Source organism: Orbicella franksi, chromosome 1, assembly GCF_964199315.1.
Source record: "Orbicella franksi chromosome 1, jaOrbFran1.1, whole genome shotgun sequence".
In the NCBI taxonomy this organism is placed as follows: domain Eukaryota; kingdom Metazoa; phylum Cnidaria; class Anthozoa; order Scleractinia; family Merulinidae; genus Orbicella; species Orbicella franksi.
Window position 1 is genome coordinate 23475271 of NC_138145.1, and position 18321 is coordinate 23493591.

An 18321-nucleotide genomic window follows, 5' to 3' on the forward strand; every position below is an offset into this window, starting at 1 on the left:
TCACAAGATGACAATTTCATGATTAAAAATTTGCATTTGTATCATTAGCAAAACATTACTAATAAAGTGCTTTGTAATATCTAATATTCTGCACACGTAGCCGGAACCACTTGAATGCAGTTTAAAAATACGAAGAACTGATAAAAATTGTAATAAAGAATGATGAGCAGAGAGCTTAACACGTATAAAACCAAATGGATTTGGAACCGGGAAGTGCGCATTAAGGTACAACGTTTTGTTCAGTTTGTATTACATTCCTTTTTATTCACAAGAATATTGTTTTTCCGACCCAGGTTGAATGTTCTTATTTTCCTACCGATTCAGGCTGCAAATATTCTCGTAAATATTCTTATAACTTGACTTTGATGGCGTTGAAGCAATTTTGGAACTAGACTGCAGGCAAAAAAGCCTGATGTGACGCATAACTTCTTGCATTACCAATGTTATTAGAATCCAACATAAGTCTAGTACTGTCTTTGTTGTTTTTGGGCTGTTTTGCCGTTCAGAGAAAGGATGAATATTATACGGTTTAGTTTAAAACATATAACTGTATTGCTTTACAAATTTTCAACACAAAATTATATTCTTGTCAAAATCTCAGCCTCGGGTTTATTCTTAAAATATTCTTAAAAGTTCGCACATTTCAGCCTTGATATTCTTATAAAATAGACTCTTTTGTTTGTTGTCAAGGACTTAATATCTCAATTGTATAGCAAGGTGGCATGTCCTCGACTGACAAAACCTGTTTGAATTTTATTTGCATTATTTTTGTAAGTTACATTTTGAACTACGATATAATAAACAAAGAAATAATAGCTTCAGCCTGTTCAATGCATGAAAACATATTCCAGCTTTACTGAAATGACGGTTTTTGAGGTGAGGTGACTTGGCAGATTACTACTTTTGCCAGAAGTGGCATGAAAATTGCTAAATCATTCTTGACTGCTCGGCCGGGAGTTTAACTAATGGGAATATGACTGAAAATAAAAAGCAAAGACTACTTCAACAAAACAAACGCCCATAATGAACCTTTTTCGCTTCCTTAGGCCTCGTCCAAACTACGCCGAAGGAATTTGAAAATAGAGGTTTCACTCTGAAAATGCGTCAAATGTTCTCCGTCCGCACTACGCCGAAGGAATACGCAACAATTACCGATTAAACCTACATAACCACAAAATGACATAACGACATTTCGACATATCGACATAATCACCTTATCTCGGTAATGTGAACATCCTGACATAACGACATAATAGCAACATAACGACATAGACATGACTACATAAGGAAAAGGTCAGGTTTTCCTTATGTTCATGTCGTTATGTTGCTGTTATGTCATGCCAGGATGTTCACACTGCTAACATAGCGGCATAACGTCCTTCTTATGTCGTTATGTTGTTATTATGTCATTATGCCAGGATGTTCACACTGCTAACATCACAGCATAACGTCCTTATGTCCTTATGTTCATGTCGTCATGTTGCTATTATGTCGTTATGTCAGGATGTTCACACTGCCAACACAACGACATAACGTCCTTCTTAATGTTATTACGTTTATGTCCTAGTGTCGTTATGTCGCTAGTGTGATCTAGGCCTTATCTGCATGGATTTGTGTTTGAGTAAAGCCTGGTTCACACCAGCGACATAACGACATAACGACATCATCACGAACGACATAAAAAGGACGTTATCTCGACGAAAAAACGGACGTTATGTTTGCAGTGTGAACATGTAGACATAATGACATATTAGCAACATAACAGCATGAACATAACGACATAAAGATAAAACTGATCTTTTCCTTATGTCGTTATGTCGATGTCTTTATGTCGCTAGTGTGAACCAGGCTTAAGAGTCGGGCAGGGAAATGTCATGACAATCGTGACGTCATCCTTTACGAAGAGGTTCGTCAGTTTAAAAATGGTTTGTGTCCACACCAAAACGCAAAGCCGGTGTTTTCAAATTCCTCCAGTTTGAAGAGCGTTTCGAAAGGCTCTGTTTTCGTGACGGATTATTGTGGACGGAAGGCCTAACCGTAGAAGTAAAGCTGCGTTTTCAAATTCCTCCGGCGTAGTTTGGACGGAGCCTTACTGAGCCACATGCAGTTTAGCAATCCCACATATTGCGGAAGATATCACGAATTCACACCAAAAATGTCGCATTTATTATTAAACATTGATTTTTTTATTCGAGCCAAAGGTTGTGTTCTGTACACACGCACAAGTTTTTTTTATTCGCATCCTACTGGTTCATAAAAAAGGAAATTATTGCAAAAGGTATCCTTGAGAGAAACACTACCTCTATGGCAGCGTTTGCTCAACTCACCGCGAAATTTTCAAAGCAAAATTTCTCGCAAAAGTCAATAGCTGGCTTTTCGATTGTTTGCAGAAACAACATATGGAATTAAATAGGCTAACGTTACTGTTTGCACAATCGCAGAGTCCTGAAACCATTCGTATGAGTGGCAAAACTCCGCCATGTCGTTATGCTCATACTCGGAGACTCTTAGTCGACGCTTTGCTGCTGGTATCTGTGACCCAAGGGTAAGCTTGATTGGAGGCTACTTTTTACCGTCTTAGTTTGACTTGATCAGAACTCTGATTATACCCATAACTAAAGCAAAGCGCGCGCTCTGATTGGTTAATTTAGCGTCTACTATTTGCCCATGGGTGTACGCTGCTGACGTGTGTGCTAATGTTTACAAAGCAAATCTTTTGACAGACATTGTTTCCAAAGTAATGGCTGACGTTCTTCGGCCAGAAATGCGAAACTGTCTTCACAGTTGTCTGAAGATGAAACTTTATCGAGTTACTGGTGAACAGTTGGTTGTCATGAATGAATTTTCGCGCGCTTGTTTTCTCTTGTCATGTAAGACTACATGAACATTTTTTTGTGATGTGGCTCAATAAAAGGACTTCTGTTGTTCCAGTGTCTGAATGTTATGTTATAAAACAAATGGTAAACGCCATAGCGTGCACTATTGAGTTATGGATGCACTTGAGAGGTTTGCTAAGCACTCAAGAAGCTAGAGTCGCACTCGGCTATCGCCTCGTGCGACTCTTACGCTTCTTTCGTGCTTAGCAGCGTCCCGCGTGCATCCATAACTCAATAGTGCACGCTATGGCGTTTACCATTTGTTAATTATCAAATAAAAATCAAATAGGGAGATTGCGTAATCGATGGCGACGCCACCACAGTAGCTGCGTTTAGGAAAAGAATTAAAAAGTACAGGGTATTCCGACGAGGTAAGTAAAGGTTTTCCCCTAAATATCCCTACCCCTCAATAACGTAGTAGCTGTTTAATTCCAATTTGTCAGAAAATTGTTTCAACTTACTTTCATCATCAGAGTCATCACTATCAGAACTATCCCCATCAGAACCCTTATCATCGTCGCTGTCATCATTATTTTCACTATCATCCTGATACATCTTGTCAAGCTCTTGGTATTTGATTCTTTTCCAGCCATGCAGGCTTTTCCATCCACACCAGTCAACTGACATGTCACAAGGACTGTCATCTAATTGATATTAAGAACACACTTGTTTAAATAATGGTAGTCTGCGTTGCAGGCGTAGAACGGGAGGGGCGGGGGGAGGTAGGGAAGTAGAGGAGTAGGGAAGAAGCTAGTAGGGGAGAGGAGGAGTAGTAGGGGAGGTGAAAAGGGGGAAGGAGTAAGGTAGACATTTTCCAGATTCAACTTTCGTTAGCAGGCGGTAATTTCGAGTTATTTTCTTTTTCTGCGTATTTTTCATCTTCCTTTCTCTTTCAATTCTACATCCTTCTACTCAGGATGGTCTTTGAATGCCTAGAAAGGTTTAACTGAAGTGGCGTTTAACACGCTATCCACGGCCGTATTGGCAAAAGAGAAGAGTTTCGCCGAAGTAGCAGGATAACGGTAAACACGGTAACTTTGAACGCTTTGTACAAGGTCAATATACTTTGGCCGAAAAATGTTTTTCCAGAAACGTGATGTGTATCCCTCCAATGTCTAATTCATCACTGTGATTGCTTTCAACAGCGTTGGACTTTTGAGAAATAATTATTTTAAAACCAGCTCCAACGCTCCATCTAATTTAGTATGCAACATTTGAAACTTTATTTTTTGATCACTTCGGCAGTTTTTTGATGTTTATCGAATGATATTGCATTGAAAGGCTTTTTTCTTCAACACTGTGTAGTTTCCTCATTATTTTGCGTTGCGATAGTAATTTCTGAACAGTCTTTTGCGGGGGCTTATTTTCGGCCTGATTTTGCTGCTATCAGACGGAAAAAGTTTGCGGCTCGATATTTTTGGTTTAAAGCGAAACTGAAACAAAAGAAATTCATTTTTAAATAGTATTCGGTAACCTCTACTTGGGAGATAAAAATCGGCCGATTTTATTTTTTAGCCGGAAATCATCGGTCGTTTCTTAGGCGCAGGGCCTCTTAAGAAGGAGGAGAGGCATAAACGGGGACGGAGTGGAAGAAAGGAAGAGTAGTGGGGGAGGCGTAAAAGGGGAAGGATTAGGGGAAGGGAGAAGAGGGGACTGCGTGCTTGAAAAGCCAAATTCAAAGAAAGTGTGGGTTTATAGGCCATTTGACAAACATTAATTGTCCAATATTCGGTAATACTACCGTCAAGGAGCGGAACATTTCACTAATTACTAATCTTGCATCCCGTGAGTTTCTTGAAAGACAGTCGAAATGGAAACTGTCATAGCACCTTGGCAGCCATACAGCTCCACCCTAATTGATATGTGGTTATGCCAAGCCTCTGGTCTAAAACGGACATAACGTGCTTTGATTGCTGGATTTAGATGATGACTGACAACACTTTCCTGGTCTGTGTTTCCAACAAATTGCTAAGAAAGATATCAAAATGTGAGGGAATTAATACCCTTGCATGAGCTTTGTACTTTAACTCTCGATCGTTACATTCGCCGAAGTAGCCTTGATCTCGTCCACACTATAGAGAAAATAATGACTTCAGAAAGCGTCCGCAACAATTGTTTCAATTTTAAAACTAAAACGGATTGGAAAATAAAAGGGATGGTATTAAACATCAGGAGGACGTAGTTCACTGATTAAAATACTCTCTACCAGGCTGCACAAAGGGTTCTTAAAGGCTAAGATGAATGGTTTCAAATGGAATTAGTCGGACCTATTTTACCTTGTCTACGGTTTTGCCATCTTCTCTGTAGTACTGGAAGGTCACTCCATCATTACTGTACTGCAGTTTGTACTTGGTTACCCACTGAGCGACATCTTTTTTTCCTTGCGTTGCTACACGTGTCACTTTAGTGTACCGACTACCCAGATCAACCTGAAGCCATTGATTCACATCACTGTTTCCAGCTGACCAAGATCCTGCTGTACCTGAAGCTGTCTCGCATTGCAGTCTGCCACGAATAGCAGGGTGATCGGCATCCATTTGCGAAGACGCAGTAATTTGTACGTCAGAGATTGCACCGCTTTCCATGCCTAGAGTTTCTTGACATTCTAACGGTTTGATCAGGTTGATGTATTAAAATGTCTATATCTCATACTTTAAGCATTTTATTTCAATTTTCCTACAAGATTTGGCGCTATAGTTTACCTGATATCTTCTTTCCTTTTAGAGTAGGCTGCCTACTTTAAAAGAATGTAATTTGATTTGACATGACATGAAATGACATGACATGACATGTCGTGACATGACATGACGTGACATGACATGACTTTATTGGTTCGCAACGTTTTCTGACATTTGTAATTTTGCAAAAGTTAATGATATGGTGCATGTAACTAGCAACACCATTAAGTTGCTGAAAGGAGCTTTTTATCGAAGAGTTCGGTAAATAAATTTTCTTTTTTGGCAACATCAAGAGATGCAAAAGACTCCCAAGTGATTTCACAAAGAGAAGACTTCCCACTAACCTACACAACCATAGAGCTCCACTCTCATTGAAATCCAGCCACGCCAAGCCTCTGGTCGGAAACGGATGTACCGTGCATTGATTGGTGGATTTAAAGCATGGAAAACAACAGTGTCCCGGTCTGTGTTTCCAATAAAATCCTAAAAAGAAAGAACAAACAGTTGTTAGGGTAACCAACATGATCCCAATAAGATACGCAATGAATAACCCCCACTCCCCAAAAACCAGTAGTTGTGTGGGAAGCCTTGAAGAGAATCAAATTACTACGATAAAGAAACATCGGTTGTCGTCTCTTGAACGGAAATAAGCCCTATTGTTATATGTTACTATTTGGATAGGCGACCAAGAAAAGTGAGCGATTTTTCACTTTCTTTAATTTGAGGAAACCACGGAAAGAGATTAACCAACTTTTCGCGGGTATTTAAGTCTATTTCACCTTGTCTACAATTTGTCTTTGTTCTCTGTAGTACTGGAAGTTCACTCCATCGTTACTGTACTGCAGTTTGTACATGGTTACCCACTGATTGTAATCATTTCTCCCTTGTGTTGCTACACGTGTCACTTTAGTGTACTGACTACCCAGATCAACCTGCAGCCATTGATGGAGATCATTTTTGCCAGCTGACCAAGAACCCGCATTTTTAGGAATAGCTTTAAAGTGTAGTCTGCCCTGGATGGCTGCATAATCAGCAGTCCACTGCGAAGAGGCACTTATTTGTCTGTCAGAAATTGTACCGTTTTCCATGCCAAGAGCTTCTTGACAATCTAATGGAGAGAGAATTATGTCAGGTGAGAAGTGAGAGAGCCACATGAAAATTAGCCACACGGTACACTTTTTTTGTTTTACTCAAACAAAACGAGACCAACAACAACAAAAACCCACCTCCTAGAGTACCTTCTTGGCAGCCATACAGCTCCATCCTCATTGATATGTGTGCATGCCAAGCAATAGGTCGAAAACGAATGTAACGTGCTTGGATTGATGGATTTAGGTCATGATAAACAACAGTGTCTTGGTCATTGTTTCCAGCAAAGTCCTAAATCATACAGAGGACAAATTGCTTGCAATCTATAACTAAGAAATAATAATTTTAAACTTCCGAATTTTACGTTACGTTCCAAACTAAAGATATCATCCAAGCTATCATTCAATTGTCGCTTTCACACTAGAAACGGACAAATCGTCTGGAAGGACAAGTCGCGTCAGAGGGACAAGTCACCTTAGTGCGAAGACGAGGACGAACAGAATTATGGACGTAAAAGTCGTCTACATTTATCCATCGATTTGTCCATCTAAGACGATTGTTCACGGATAAGTCGTCGAAAGTCCAACTTAAATTCACAACAGACGAACAAGAGGTTGCATCTCGGTCGCTGTACTCTCTAGGGAGAATGGAACCAGCAAATGGAGTGATGGCTTATGAGAAAATCAAACTAGCGGGTGGAGGGCACGGTAACTAAGCCTGCGTGAGTTGTGAGTTGTCCCTCTAGAATTCACATTAGAAGAACAAATCGTGAGAAAACTTGTCCTTCCAGATGATTTGTTATGTTTTGTCTGTCCTCGTGTTAAAATGGGCAATAAGTTGAATATAAACTTAGTTGGAGAAAACATCTTCAAGTTAGGCTTACAAATGTAATTAGTAACAAAAGTCACTACCACATAAAAATTCCAAGATTGGAACAAAGAGCAATCAATGTCCTTGAAAATTAAGTCTATTTCACCTTGTCTACCGTTTGTCCTTGTTCTCTGTAGTACTGGAAGTTCACTCCATCGTTACTGTACAGCAGTTTGTACTTGGTTACCCACTGAGCAGCGTCCTGTCTTCCTTGTGTTGCTACTCGTGTCACTTTAGTGTACTGACTACCCAGATCAACTTGGAGCCACTGATGAAGATCATTTCTGTTTGTTGACCAAGATCCCGCTTTCCACTTTGTAAAGTCTAATCTGCCGTGAAATGGGGCATGATTGGGATCGTACTGCGAGGAGGCAGTGATTTGCCCGTCAGAGATTGCACCATTTTTCATTCCCATAGCTTCTTGACAAACTGATTATTTTACAAATTGAAAGGAACAAAAGGTACGTTAATATTTCTCTCGCACGAAACGTGATCTTTCCTACTTCTGTGTAATACTGCACTGAAATTATTTAGGAATATCTATAAGGAATATTCATCTCAGAATTAAAGAGCCGTTGTCCTTGATATCAGTTGAATCCCGCTCGAATTTTCAACGGAGAGAAACAAAAACAGGATCACGATACAGTGTTTCGAGATGGCCGATAGTAAATGACTGAAAACGTATACCCAAAGGAAAATGATCTGATTGGCCAAATCTCGCTATGAGACAGGCTTGTAGGGAATCATGGTAGTTGTATTCATCAAAACAGATATCCAGTCCAAGATGATGAATACAAACACCACAATTCCCCGCAGGCGCATCTCATAGAGGGAACTGGGCATTATAAATAGCGTGAATAACTGAATCCATTGGTTTCTTAAGGCAAGGCTGAGGCTGTTTGTACCGAGGAACGGTTTCAGTACATTTCCAAAACACGAGAACAGAGTTAAATACACGACGCTTAGAGGAACATTTTTACGAGCTGCGAGATGTTTGCATGGAAATTTTTACAAAACTCTGGGTCGAGTTCTAGATATATCTTCTCAATCGACACTAAAAGTAAGGAAATAGTAAAACGAATGGCAATATCTTATCCTAACCACGGTCACGCTCACGATTTCCATCGTTTAAGATTGATGAATCAGCTACTAATAAGCCTGAGACGAGATTATCATACACTTAAGAAGCAGAGAGTCACAAAATGATTGTCGAGATCAGTTAAAAAGGAACTTCCTGCTAGTACCTTCGTGGCAGCCATACAGCTCCACCCTCATCGATACGTGTGCAAGCCAAGCCTGTGGTCGAAAGCGAATGTAACGTGCTTTGATTGCCGGTTTGAGTTCATGAAAAACAACAGTGTCCTGGTCTGTGTTTCCAGCAAAATCCTAAATCAGTAAAAAAAAAAAAAAAAAAATGATATATATCATTTCATGTACAAATCATTATTGATGAAACTCCCGTTACGTATCTCATCTTCGTAGTCTTCTTGTTTACAAACCCTAAAGCGTTATACTAAGAAATTGCAGGCCCAATTATGTAAGCTACAAAAGTAGAAAGGCTTAAAAGTGAAAACTTTTTTAGGTGGGGTATGATTTGTTTTCAATCTTCACCATACGTTAGAGAAGCGAAATTGAATCTCGGAACATTTTAAGGAGGAAATAATTAATGAATGAAAGTTGATCAACGTTTCAGTTGAGTTTTATTACTTTTTTTTTTTTTTCCATTTCACCTTGTCTGCAGTTTGTCTCTGTTCCCTGTAGTACTGGAAGTTCACTCCATCGTTACTGTAGGTCAGTTTGTACTTGGTCACCCACTGGGGATAATCATGTCTCCCTTGCGTTGCTACACGAGTCACTTTAGTGTGTTCACTACCCAGATCAACCTGCAGCCATTGATCATTATTATTGCTGCGAGCTGACCAAGATCCTTTTTTATTTTGATTTCCTTGGAAGTTAAGTCTGCCCTGAATGGCGGCATGGTTGACATCCCATTCTGACGAGGCAGTTATTTGTCCGTTTGAAATTGCACCATTTTCCATGCCCAAAGGTTGTTGGCATTCTGAAAATTTGATAGATTGAAACCAATGTTAACATGTAGTCTAATGATGCAGATACTACAATTTGATTGGCTGACCTACTTGTAATTAGAAACTAATCCTGAGAAAATACGCGCGCTGATTGGTTAAAAGGCGTGTTTCTATAACTCGATAGAAACACAGAACTAGCACGAGCTGTTCACGTAATGATGGCGCGAGCAAAGAGAATTTACATTTTGACAATCAAAGTTAACAAGTTGTTTTCCTTTTTTTTCGTCGCGGTTTTTTCTAAAAGAAATGGAAAGTATGTTCTCCGTGTTTCTATCGAGTTATAGAAACACTCGTGAAAGTTTGGGAGAATTCAAACAAGCTGTGGAAACACTCGCCTGCAGCTCGTGTTCCCACAGCATTTCTTGTTCTCCCAAACTTCCTCTCGTGTTTCTATTAAACAATTAGATTATGTGCTCGAGATTTCTATCGCGTGATAGTTGACGAGGGCGCAGCCCGAGTCAACTATTGCGCGATAGAAATCGAGAGCGAATAATCTAATTGTTTTAGTATAAATCTACTAGTCGCCCTAAACTTAATCTAAATCCTCTTCACAGACACTTCGAAAACGCCAAGAAGCGGTCGTCATTTTCTTAACAAGGGCACACTGCTACGCTACTCACTACCTATCACAGAATAGATAGTGAGTAGCGTAGCCAATCAAAGAACGGCATTCGTGATAGAACGCTAGTGATTTATACTAAAACTCGATAGAAACACGGTACATGTTTTCTATTTCTCAATATATAAGTTTAAAGGCTAGGGATCGGAAAGGTTACAGTCTCTCGCAGTCTCTGACCCAACAAATGGCCACCTTTTACACTCTATTTGCGGCAAATAACGATTTCTGTATGTATAATCTGTGGTGAAAAATACATTTCCGGATTACATATGAACGGAAAAACAAAGCGGAACCGGAAAGTCGAAGAAAATCAAAATGCACCAACGAATTGCTCTTGAACTAAATCAGTTTATAATTTACCACTGTTTGCTGATGTCAGTCAGCCTGGACAGCAGTCTTCATTGTGGATTATGGCAAATGCTAACAAGAAAGTGAAGTAAGAAGTTTTTGGAGTTTTGTGCATACAAAGCTTTGTCAATTTCCCTGGCAGAATTCAGCTAAGATCGATTCAGTGTCCAGTACCTTGCAAAACGAACCTTACATTGAAGAACATGCATGTGCTGCAGATTTTTCTTTCTTACATTTCAACCCCCCCGTTGTATTTATCAAAATTATTGTATTTATTATTTATTACAATTTATTAAAATTAATGTCGATTACTTCTTAAGAATGGAAACCTTTCTTGAAATATTAATACATAAGAGAAAACCATATAATTCAGATGACAAAAAGTCTAGAATGACTTTACAAACACAAAGCGCCATACAGCACCTTCCAGACAACCATACAGCTCCACTCTCATTGATATGTGCCCCTGCCAAGCCTCTGGTCGAAAACGAATAAAACGTGCCCTGATTGGCGGATTTAATTCATGATAAACAACAGTGTCCTGGTCTGTGTTTCCAGTGTAATCCTAAGTCATAAGACAGCAAAATGTCAAGGTGTATATCTTTTCAAATCTCCGTGATAGGTATATCAAAAAACTACCGTCTTCCTGATAATAGATGTCTGGGCTGATGATAATTATGCCCAAACTAGCGGCAGGGGTAGCTAATTAAATTAAAATGAATTGCTTCGGAAGTTGAATTCATATTTGCGTATATGGCATATGAATTGACATGATTTAGTTAGAATACTAACTTTTTTACTTTTTTTTAAGAAAAAACGATGTGAACAATATAAGTCCGTGGCTTATACTCGCAATTCTCGATAAGTTTGTTTCTCTTTTTATCGGGAGAGGCTTCCAAAAACAAACTAGTGGCGCTTAAAAAATATGTCCAATGAAAGTCGCACCCAACTGTACACTACTCGCAACCAGAACTGAGTGATTCAATAAAGGTCTAGTTTACCTTGTCTGCAGTTTGTCTTTGTTCTCTGTAGTATTGGAAGTACACTCCATCATTACTGTACTGCAGTTTGTACTTGGTTACCCACTGAGCGACATCATTTCTTCCTTGTGTTGCTACACGTGTCACTTTCGTGTACTGACTACCCAGATCAACTTGCAGCCATTGATGGAGATCGTTTTTGTCAGCTGACCAAGATCCTGCTTTACAGTGCAGTCTGCCCTGCTTGGCGGCAAGATTGGCATCTAGTTGCGAGGAAGCACTAATTTGCCCATCAGAAATTGCACCATTCTCCATGCCGAGAGCCTCTTGACATTTTAATGCTATACAAATACAACGTCAATTGCGTGCATCATATACGTATTCCACGAGTTATGTTCTATAAAATTGATTAACAAATTTTAGATACAGAAATAATTAAGAAATACTTATGGCCTATTCCTTCTATGAGACGCGTCTGCTGGGAATCATGGTAGTTGTATTCATCGAAAGAAATAACCAGTCCAAGATAACGAATACAACTACCATGATTCCCTGCAGGCATGTCTCATGGAGAAAATTGGCCACTTTCCACGATTCCTTGATTTATTTATAACTTTGTTTCAACTTCGTTACACCATAGCCAATTACAATTACAGGACGGATAAGCAATACTGGAACAAGGGAGAAGAAAAGAATTATACTGTCTACCATTTAATAAGGAAGATTAATATTGTGGGATTGAAATGCCATACACTACCTTTTAGTATTTCCTACAATTCTGTTTATTACAATTCTCACTTCTAATTTCACCTTCAACTGGATTCCATGGAATTTGCTGACAAAGTTCTTTGGTGAAGGAAACATCGTCAATTGCTAAAGATGGTCCAAATGAGAATTTGCTCCAGCCAACAAAATCAACCTGCATCATGTCAAAGAAGACAAATGCATTTAATAGCAGGCTAGTGTTGAAAAGAATATTAAGTTAAATTACGCTTTCATCTTTAGAAACGGATAGAAATAAGGGGCAAGGCTCTTGGTCTTACGTCATTCTCGAGCGGAAGGTCTCCTCGAAGGTTAGGCTCACAGATTAAATAGACCTTGCGCCCCTTTAAAGAACCGTAAAACCCATTAATTGGGAATTGCAAAGTATGATATTGGCCGGTCTCAGTAAATATGGGACATTGGAAAGTGGGGAACACAATAACTAGACGCCATTCGTCTGTGACGTGGAGTAAGCCTTGCAGGCTCACAAGGAACAGGGTAAATACCTGTGCATTTGTGTAATTGCTTGGCAAGGGTATCTGTGTATACTGCGCCTTATCTGTCACTTCCTCCGTAAAGAAAAGCAGCATAGTTTGGTTTGATGTTACTGTCCTTACATTAACCATTAACGAGGCCGTATACCAGTCATGGACAACGTCACTGCCAATAAAATACCAGAAACGTAAACACTTCCATTGGTACGCATGACTGTTGATGACCGGAGATGAAAGGGAGGAAGGAAACACAGATTTTCCAGCGGGAAGAGAAACAACGAATCCACCTGAGAACAGAATGTAACAGTTTCTAGAGCTTATTAAGCAATTAAAATTTATCTCAGTTAACAATGTTTCTCCATTAGCTCTGCGATGAAATTCCACCTGTCTGCCTCAGTGACAGGTTGACTGACCAATCGACAGATTGACCAAATGCTGTGACCAATTAACTAATAAAGAGGAAAACAGAGAAGCAGGACATGAGAGCACTAGAATGACTAAGTGATTGATTATCCCGTGACTCAGTCTTTCGTCAAGCTCAATGCCATTTTCATGTTACAATGGAATCCCGATTTCTCGACTTGAACCCTCGATTTGTTTAATCTCCCGATAACTTGAACCAAAAGTTGTTTTCCTCCCCTCAGTCGAACACTGTAATTTTACCCCGATTTCTTGAAAACCCGATTTTTCAAACCAATTTTCGTTCCTCTTGGAGGTTGGAAAACCGGGATTCAATTTGTCTGCTTTCTTTTCTACGGAAAAGCATGTTGTACCAACATTGTCTACTTAAATTCAAAATAAACGAAATTGAAATACATTGGAACCCCGCCTTACGGTCACCCCGTGAATACATACGGCCACCTCGTTACTACGGCCAAAATTTTTTGTGGCCCGTTGGTGACCGGATTAACGGGGTTCTACTGTATTTTTATTCCATAACAACTTAACTAACTTAAATTAACTTGTCTCGTGATATGTGGTTCTACATAGAATGATTTTTCGGAACATACCACACAGGAATATCATCTTACCTCGCTTCTCAAACCGATTGACAAGTCGTTTGTCAAGTATCCATTTTCCTTGAGCATTCCAATCACACATACCCTCGTCAAAATCACAGTCTGGACTTGCTGCAGATAACAACAAAGAATGAAACAAAATCCTTATTCCTACAGTGCTGGAAAAAGAGACAGCACGAGACCAATATTATTTTTTTGTATCGGAATCTGTTAAAACCGCGGAGTACGTACAGAAGGGATGTCTCTCAGCAACATGAAGTAACACTGATAGTCAACAACCTGACGTGGCAGCATTTGAACAACAAGGACTGCTTTTTGGACCATAAAAAACAGTAGCTCTTTATTGAGGTACAGAGATTACCCAACACACGCAAATGCTCCTCAGAATGGATGATCGTACGACAGTTTTCGTGTCGCACACGACAACAGTAAGCACGTTGCAAGTTTAATTTACATAAAACGATTAGTGTCAAACACTTGTCGTAACCTTCCCACGTGCGACAAAGTCCTAGCTTTTAAATTGCAAGTCGTCATCGCGCACGTCACGTACGCCCTCTTATAGCTTCTTATAATGATACGGCTTCTCCAAATGGGAAGAGCGGTGGCCTCATGGCTAGTGCGCTCGTCTCCGGATCGAGCGGTCCAGGTTCGAGCCCTGGCCGGGGACATTGCGTTGTGTACTTGGGCAAAACACTTTAATCCTACAGTGCTTCTCCCCACCCAGGTGTATAAATAGATGTCGGCGAACTTAATGCTGGGGGCAACCCTGCAATGGACCAGCATCCCATCCAGGGGGGGAGTAGAAATACTCCTAGTCACTTCATGCTACAGAAACCGGGATAAGCTCCGGCCTGATGGGCCACTTGGCTCGTATACAGACTTAACCTTCTGCGAATAACTGAGCATCAGTTTGGATATCCTTGACTTTAGATTTTTAAACTTTTATTATAGATTTTCTAGTTGTAGTTTATAAATATTTAGTTTAAGTACAAACAACCGCACAAGCTTCTTAGCTTTAACTCTTATCGTTTTAAAATATAGGCCATCTATCAAACAGCGAGGTTCTATTTCGGGTCACTTACCCGAAATAGAAATCCACTGTACATAGTCTCATAACATATTTTACTATTGTAAATAGCTATAGGTTTTTTTTTTTCCCGGTATTTTCTTCTAATTTAACTCGTTTTTGTTATGACCCCGTATTAGTAGGTGGTTGATGACATTCTTAATAAAGTTTCTATCTATCTATATTTCGGGTCACTTACCCTGTCTTGTAATAGTTTCACAGATTCCACCGAAAACCGTCAAATCATCCAAAGCAATATCACCTGCATTTCCAGCATCAACAGTTCCTTCGATTACAAACTAACGAAAGAATACGAAGATTAAATCTCAGTCTTGCAGTGTTTCCAAAATGCGAACGACCTTTTTTCTCACGGACATACAAATTTATAAAAACACTAACGACATATTCCTTTACAAACTCCCCCAGCCGGTCTGATCGAGCCAGACCGGCAAGGCTGGAAGTCAAGCCCTAAGACACCAGAAGCAAAGCAAAGCTATGCTGAACTGGCTGATCTGGATTTGTTTTGGAAGATCTTTGTCGCAATGTTTTGCCATACAGCATGGAGGACTTCGTACCATTGGATCGGTTGATGACAAAGCCGTATTTATATATTAAACGAACACGGTTTACGAGATCGGTAGATAGAATATAACTTTAAGGAAAAAATTTAAGGCTTAAGTTTGACTTTTAACAGACCTTAAGTGACGGTTTACAACTTACTCTATAAAAATTTGGACTATTCAGAGCCGTCTGTCCAAATCTCCAGCGGTTTCCTTGATCTCCTGACAGCCTCCAGACGGGACAGGGAGCCTCTGATTGGTTAGTCTTCATAAAAACACTAAGTTTGCCAATATTTGAGCCGTACATGTGATACCAAAACTGAAGACAAACTGTTTCATTGGCTTCCATCCAGCCACTTAGCAGCCTCGCCTCGTGTCCGGGGCTTTTGTCGGAAGCATCAACAAACATATATGATCCTGCAAAATAGGAACGGAGTACGTCATCAAAAACTTATTAAAATTCACCACTTGTTCAAGTGATTCAAGTGGTACAACTCGCACGAGTATTAAAATAGGTTTCACCGTTTGTATCTCTAGAATTAGTTCAATTCAGTAATTGTGACAGCGTTTAGTCGCCTGTCCTCTAAGGCGCGTTTTACGTGACAAATTTGTTTATGCTAAAACTACTTGCTGAAATAGGTTGAAGTGAGTGCAGCTAATGCAACTGAGAAGCAGCATTTCCAAGTATTGCTTCATGTTATTTCATTGAAAAGTAACAGGTCGCCACTTGAACCAATCGCACAAATGATAAACCGACTCCACTCCATGACCAGTACAAGTTGCACCATTTGAGCCACGTGCACTTGAATCTTAATTTCACGTATCCAACAACCCTTGGGTCGTTCGGAAAATCAGGATGCTACCGTTACTCCTTTGAAATGAATAATAGCTTTTAAAGCGAGTGGAAAAGATCGCAAAGGCCAGATTTAATCCATTTAGAACTAGACGCCAAAACAGCAGGTAAATTTGCGATCTGCTGTAGGTAATGAAAACAGGCAAATCTTCCCTTAATTCGAACAGTAGAGGAAATGGCAATTAATCTCTTCAGTCTCCCAAAAATCCTGTTATTGGTGCTGCTTACTCTGAAAATTATTTTCATACTACATTCTTTTTTACTGGAAAAGTGCCACTGAATGGGGATCCCGATTTTGCCGCCATATAAACACTTTACTACTTGGATAGTCATCAAAATCAGTTAACTTTACTAATGTCCAGATGCCAGCATTTCATTTCAGTGACGCCTTTTCTTACCATCTTTATTAAACGTGTGATCGTAACTCGGTCCAGTACTTTCTCTCCTCGTCTGAGCTGAGCCCACGGTCCAGTGGAGCGTTGCATTCTTGTCAGTTTTCAGTCCACAGTTTTCGTTTTCAAAACTGCAGTGACCTGTTCCGAAACAGTTAAAGATATATGCATGAGTGAACAACATACGAGCAAATGAAGACGAATTATTTCCCTTCGTCCTGGTCATCCCGACGTTCAAATGAGATTGTGTCATTTTAACAATATTTCCTATTTATTGTTATTGACTTTAACCGTGTTAAACGCATTTCAATTTTCTAGCTACTACATATTGTAAGTGATTTGCATGCACTATGTGAATTCAGTTACAATGGAAGAAAAAAGGTAATTTTGAAATGAATAAATGCGCAAATATACCAAATAGACAAGATTATAGTGGTTATTACCTCTGAAAGATTTACATCTGTGATGTGCACTGGAATTTTTCGAGGTGCACCCCAAATCGTTCAGATGGCAATTCCCAAATTCTGCAAAGCAAAGTAAAAAACACATACGCTCCTATATATGACCTTATTGGATCAGGCCAAATAAACTCCACGCCAAGACCTCTAACAAACCCAATCCTTTAAGGCTAACCAAGACATGAAAAGGCCACCGAAAAGACTCTAAAGTAAGGGAGGAATTCCTCTCCGAATTCCCCGACGTGGGACGCATAATGGAGTGCAAAACGTACGACATCAGCCGGAGATGATCCGTCCAATGTTGTAAGTCTGACTTACCACACACAGAAGGTGTATTGGTTCCATCCACACAGAAAGATGTTTTACTACAGGTATTTGACCAAGAAATGCAACTTCCATCGAGGCATTGGTAACTAGAGGGGCATGGATTTTCTGAAAGGTAATATGGACGAAAGAAGATATCAACAGTGCATATATATTCATGCATGTATATAAAAATGTTAGAAATCCCAAAAGACTATACGAGTAACAAACGATTAGTCGAAATGAGCTAAACACTCATATGATGCGTGACACTATGACGAAAAACAGAGTGTAAGGCTGAAAAAGCTCTTGAAAACACTTCTTCAGTGTGTGAAAAACACATTCTCAAACTCATTAACAGTTCCTCAAGTTTAAACAAAGGAAATCATGACCGTGACGGTGTTTGGATATCTGATCTTAATTAGCATAGATTTTTTGCAATCTAATTTCTCCGTTTTCTTCTTAGTTTTAGCTTCGATTGACGAGGCATATCAAACACTCAAGACAGTGTTAGACCGCATTTTTAAACATCTCAAAATTCGTCAAAAATACTCCGTTACGTACTCTTCTCGGCGTTTGGAAATGTGGTCAAACACGATCTTTCGTGTGTGATATATTACTTTAGAAAATAGCCCTGTGACTGTAAAGACGCGCGGTGATTGGTTTGAAAGCGTGTTTCTATTAAACAATTAGATTATGAGCTCGAGATTTCTATCGCGTGATAGTTGACGAGGGCGATCACGCATAGAAATCGAGAGCGAATAATCTAATTGTTTTAGTATAAATCTACTAGTCGTTCAAAACTGTATCTAAATCCTCTTCACAGACACTTCGAAAACGTCAAGAAGCCGCCGTCATTTTGTTAAC

At 39.6% G+C, this 18321-nt stretch overlaps 2 protein-coding genes across 2 annotated transcripts in view; both read right to left on the reverse strand.

Annotated features, from left to right (window-relative positions):
- The window catches only part of LOC145488923 (uncharacterized), a 64464-nt gene that overhangs the window by 19161 nt on the left and 26982 nt on the right, over window positions 1-18321 (reverse strand). Inside the window, exons 27-44 of the mRNA XM_081467815.1 lie at window positions 17470-17583; window positions 17137-17217; window positions 16700-16834; window positions 15609-15865; window positions 15088-15187; window positions 13835-13933; window positions 12552-13090; window positions 12346-12466; window positions 11569-11900; window positions 10991-11132; window positions 9244-9572; window positions 8758-8899; window positions 7620-7942; window positions 6781-6934; window positions 6334-6662; window positions 5903-6037; window positions 4706-4844; window positions 3338-3520 (exon numbers count right to left, since the gene is read on the reverse strand). Of these exons, the coding sequence (XP_081323941.1) occupies window positions 3338-3520; window positions 4706-4844; window positions 5903-6037; window positions 6334-6662; window positions 6781-6934; window positions 7620-7942; window positions 8758-8899; window positions 9244-9572; window positions 10991-11132; window positions 11569-11900; window positions 12346-12466; window positions 12552-13090; window positions 13835-13933; window positions 15088-15187; window positions 15609-15865; window positions 16700-16834; window positions 17137-17217; window positions 17470-17583 (3654 nt within the window). The remainder of the gene's footprint in view (window positions 1-3337; window positions 3521-4705; window positions 4845-5902; window positions 6038-6333; window positions 6663-6780; window positions 6935-7619; window positions 7943-8757; window positions 8900-9243; window positions 9573-10990; window positions 11133-11568; window positions 11901-12345; window positions 12467-12551; window positions 13091-13834; window positions 13934-15087; window positions 15188-15608; window positions 15866-16699; window positions 16835-17136; window positions 17218-17469; window positions 17584-18321) is intronic.
- LOC145479020 (EGF-like repeat and discoidin I-like domain-containing protein 3) lies at window positions 4706-5557 on the reverse strand. The gene has a single exon (XM_081457263.1). The coding sequence runs from the start codon at window positions 5459-5461 to the stop codon at window positions 5144-5146; it is 318 nt and encodes a 105-aa protein (XP_081313389.1). The 5' UTR covers window positions 5462-5557; the 3' UTR covers window positions 4706-5143.

Excerpts from the sequence above, each read along its gene's own strand:
- LOC145479020 (XM_081457263.1), bottom strand. The coding sequence starts at position 5,461 with ATGGAAAGCGGTGCAATCTCTGACGTACAAATTACTGCGTCTTCGCAA.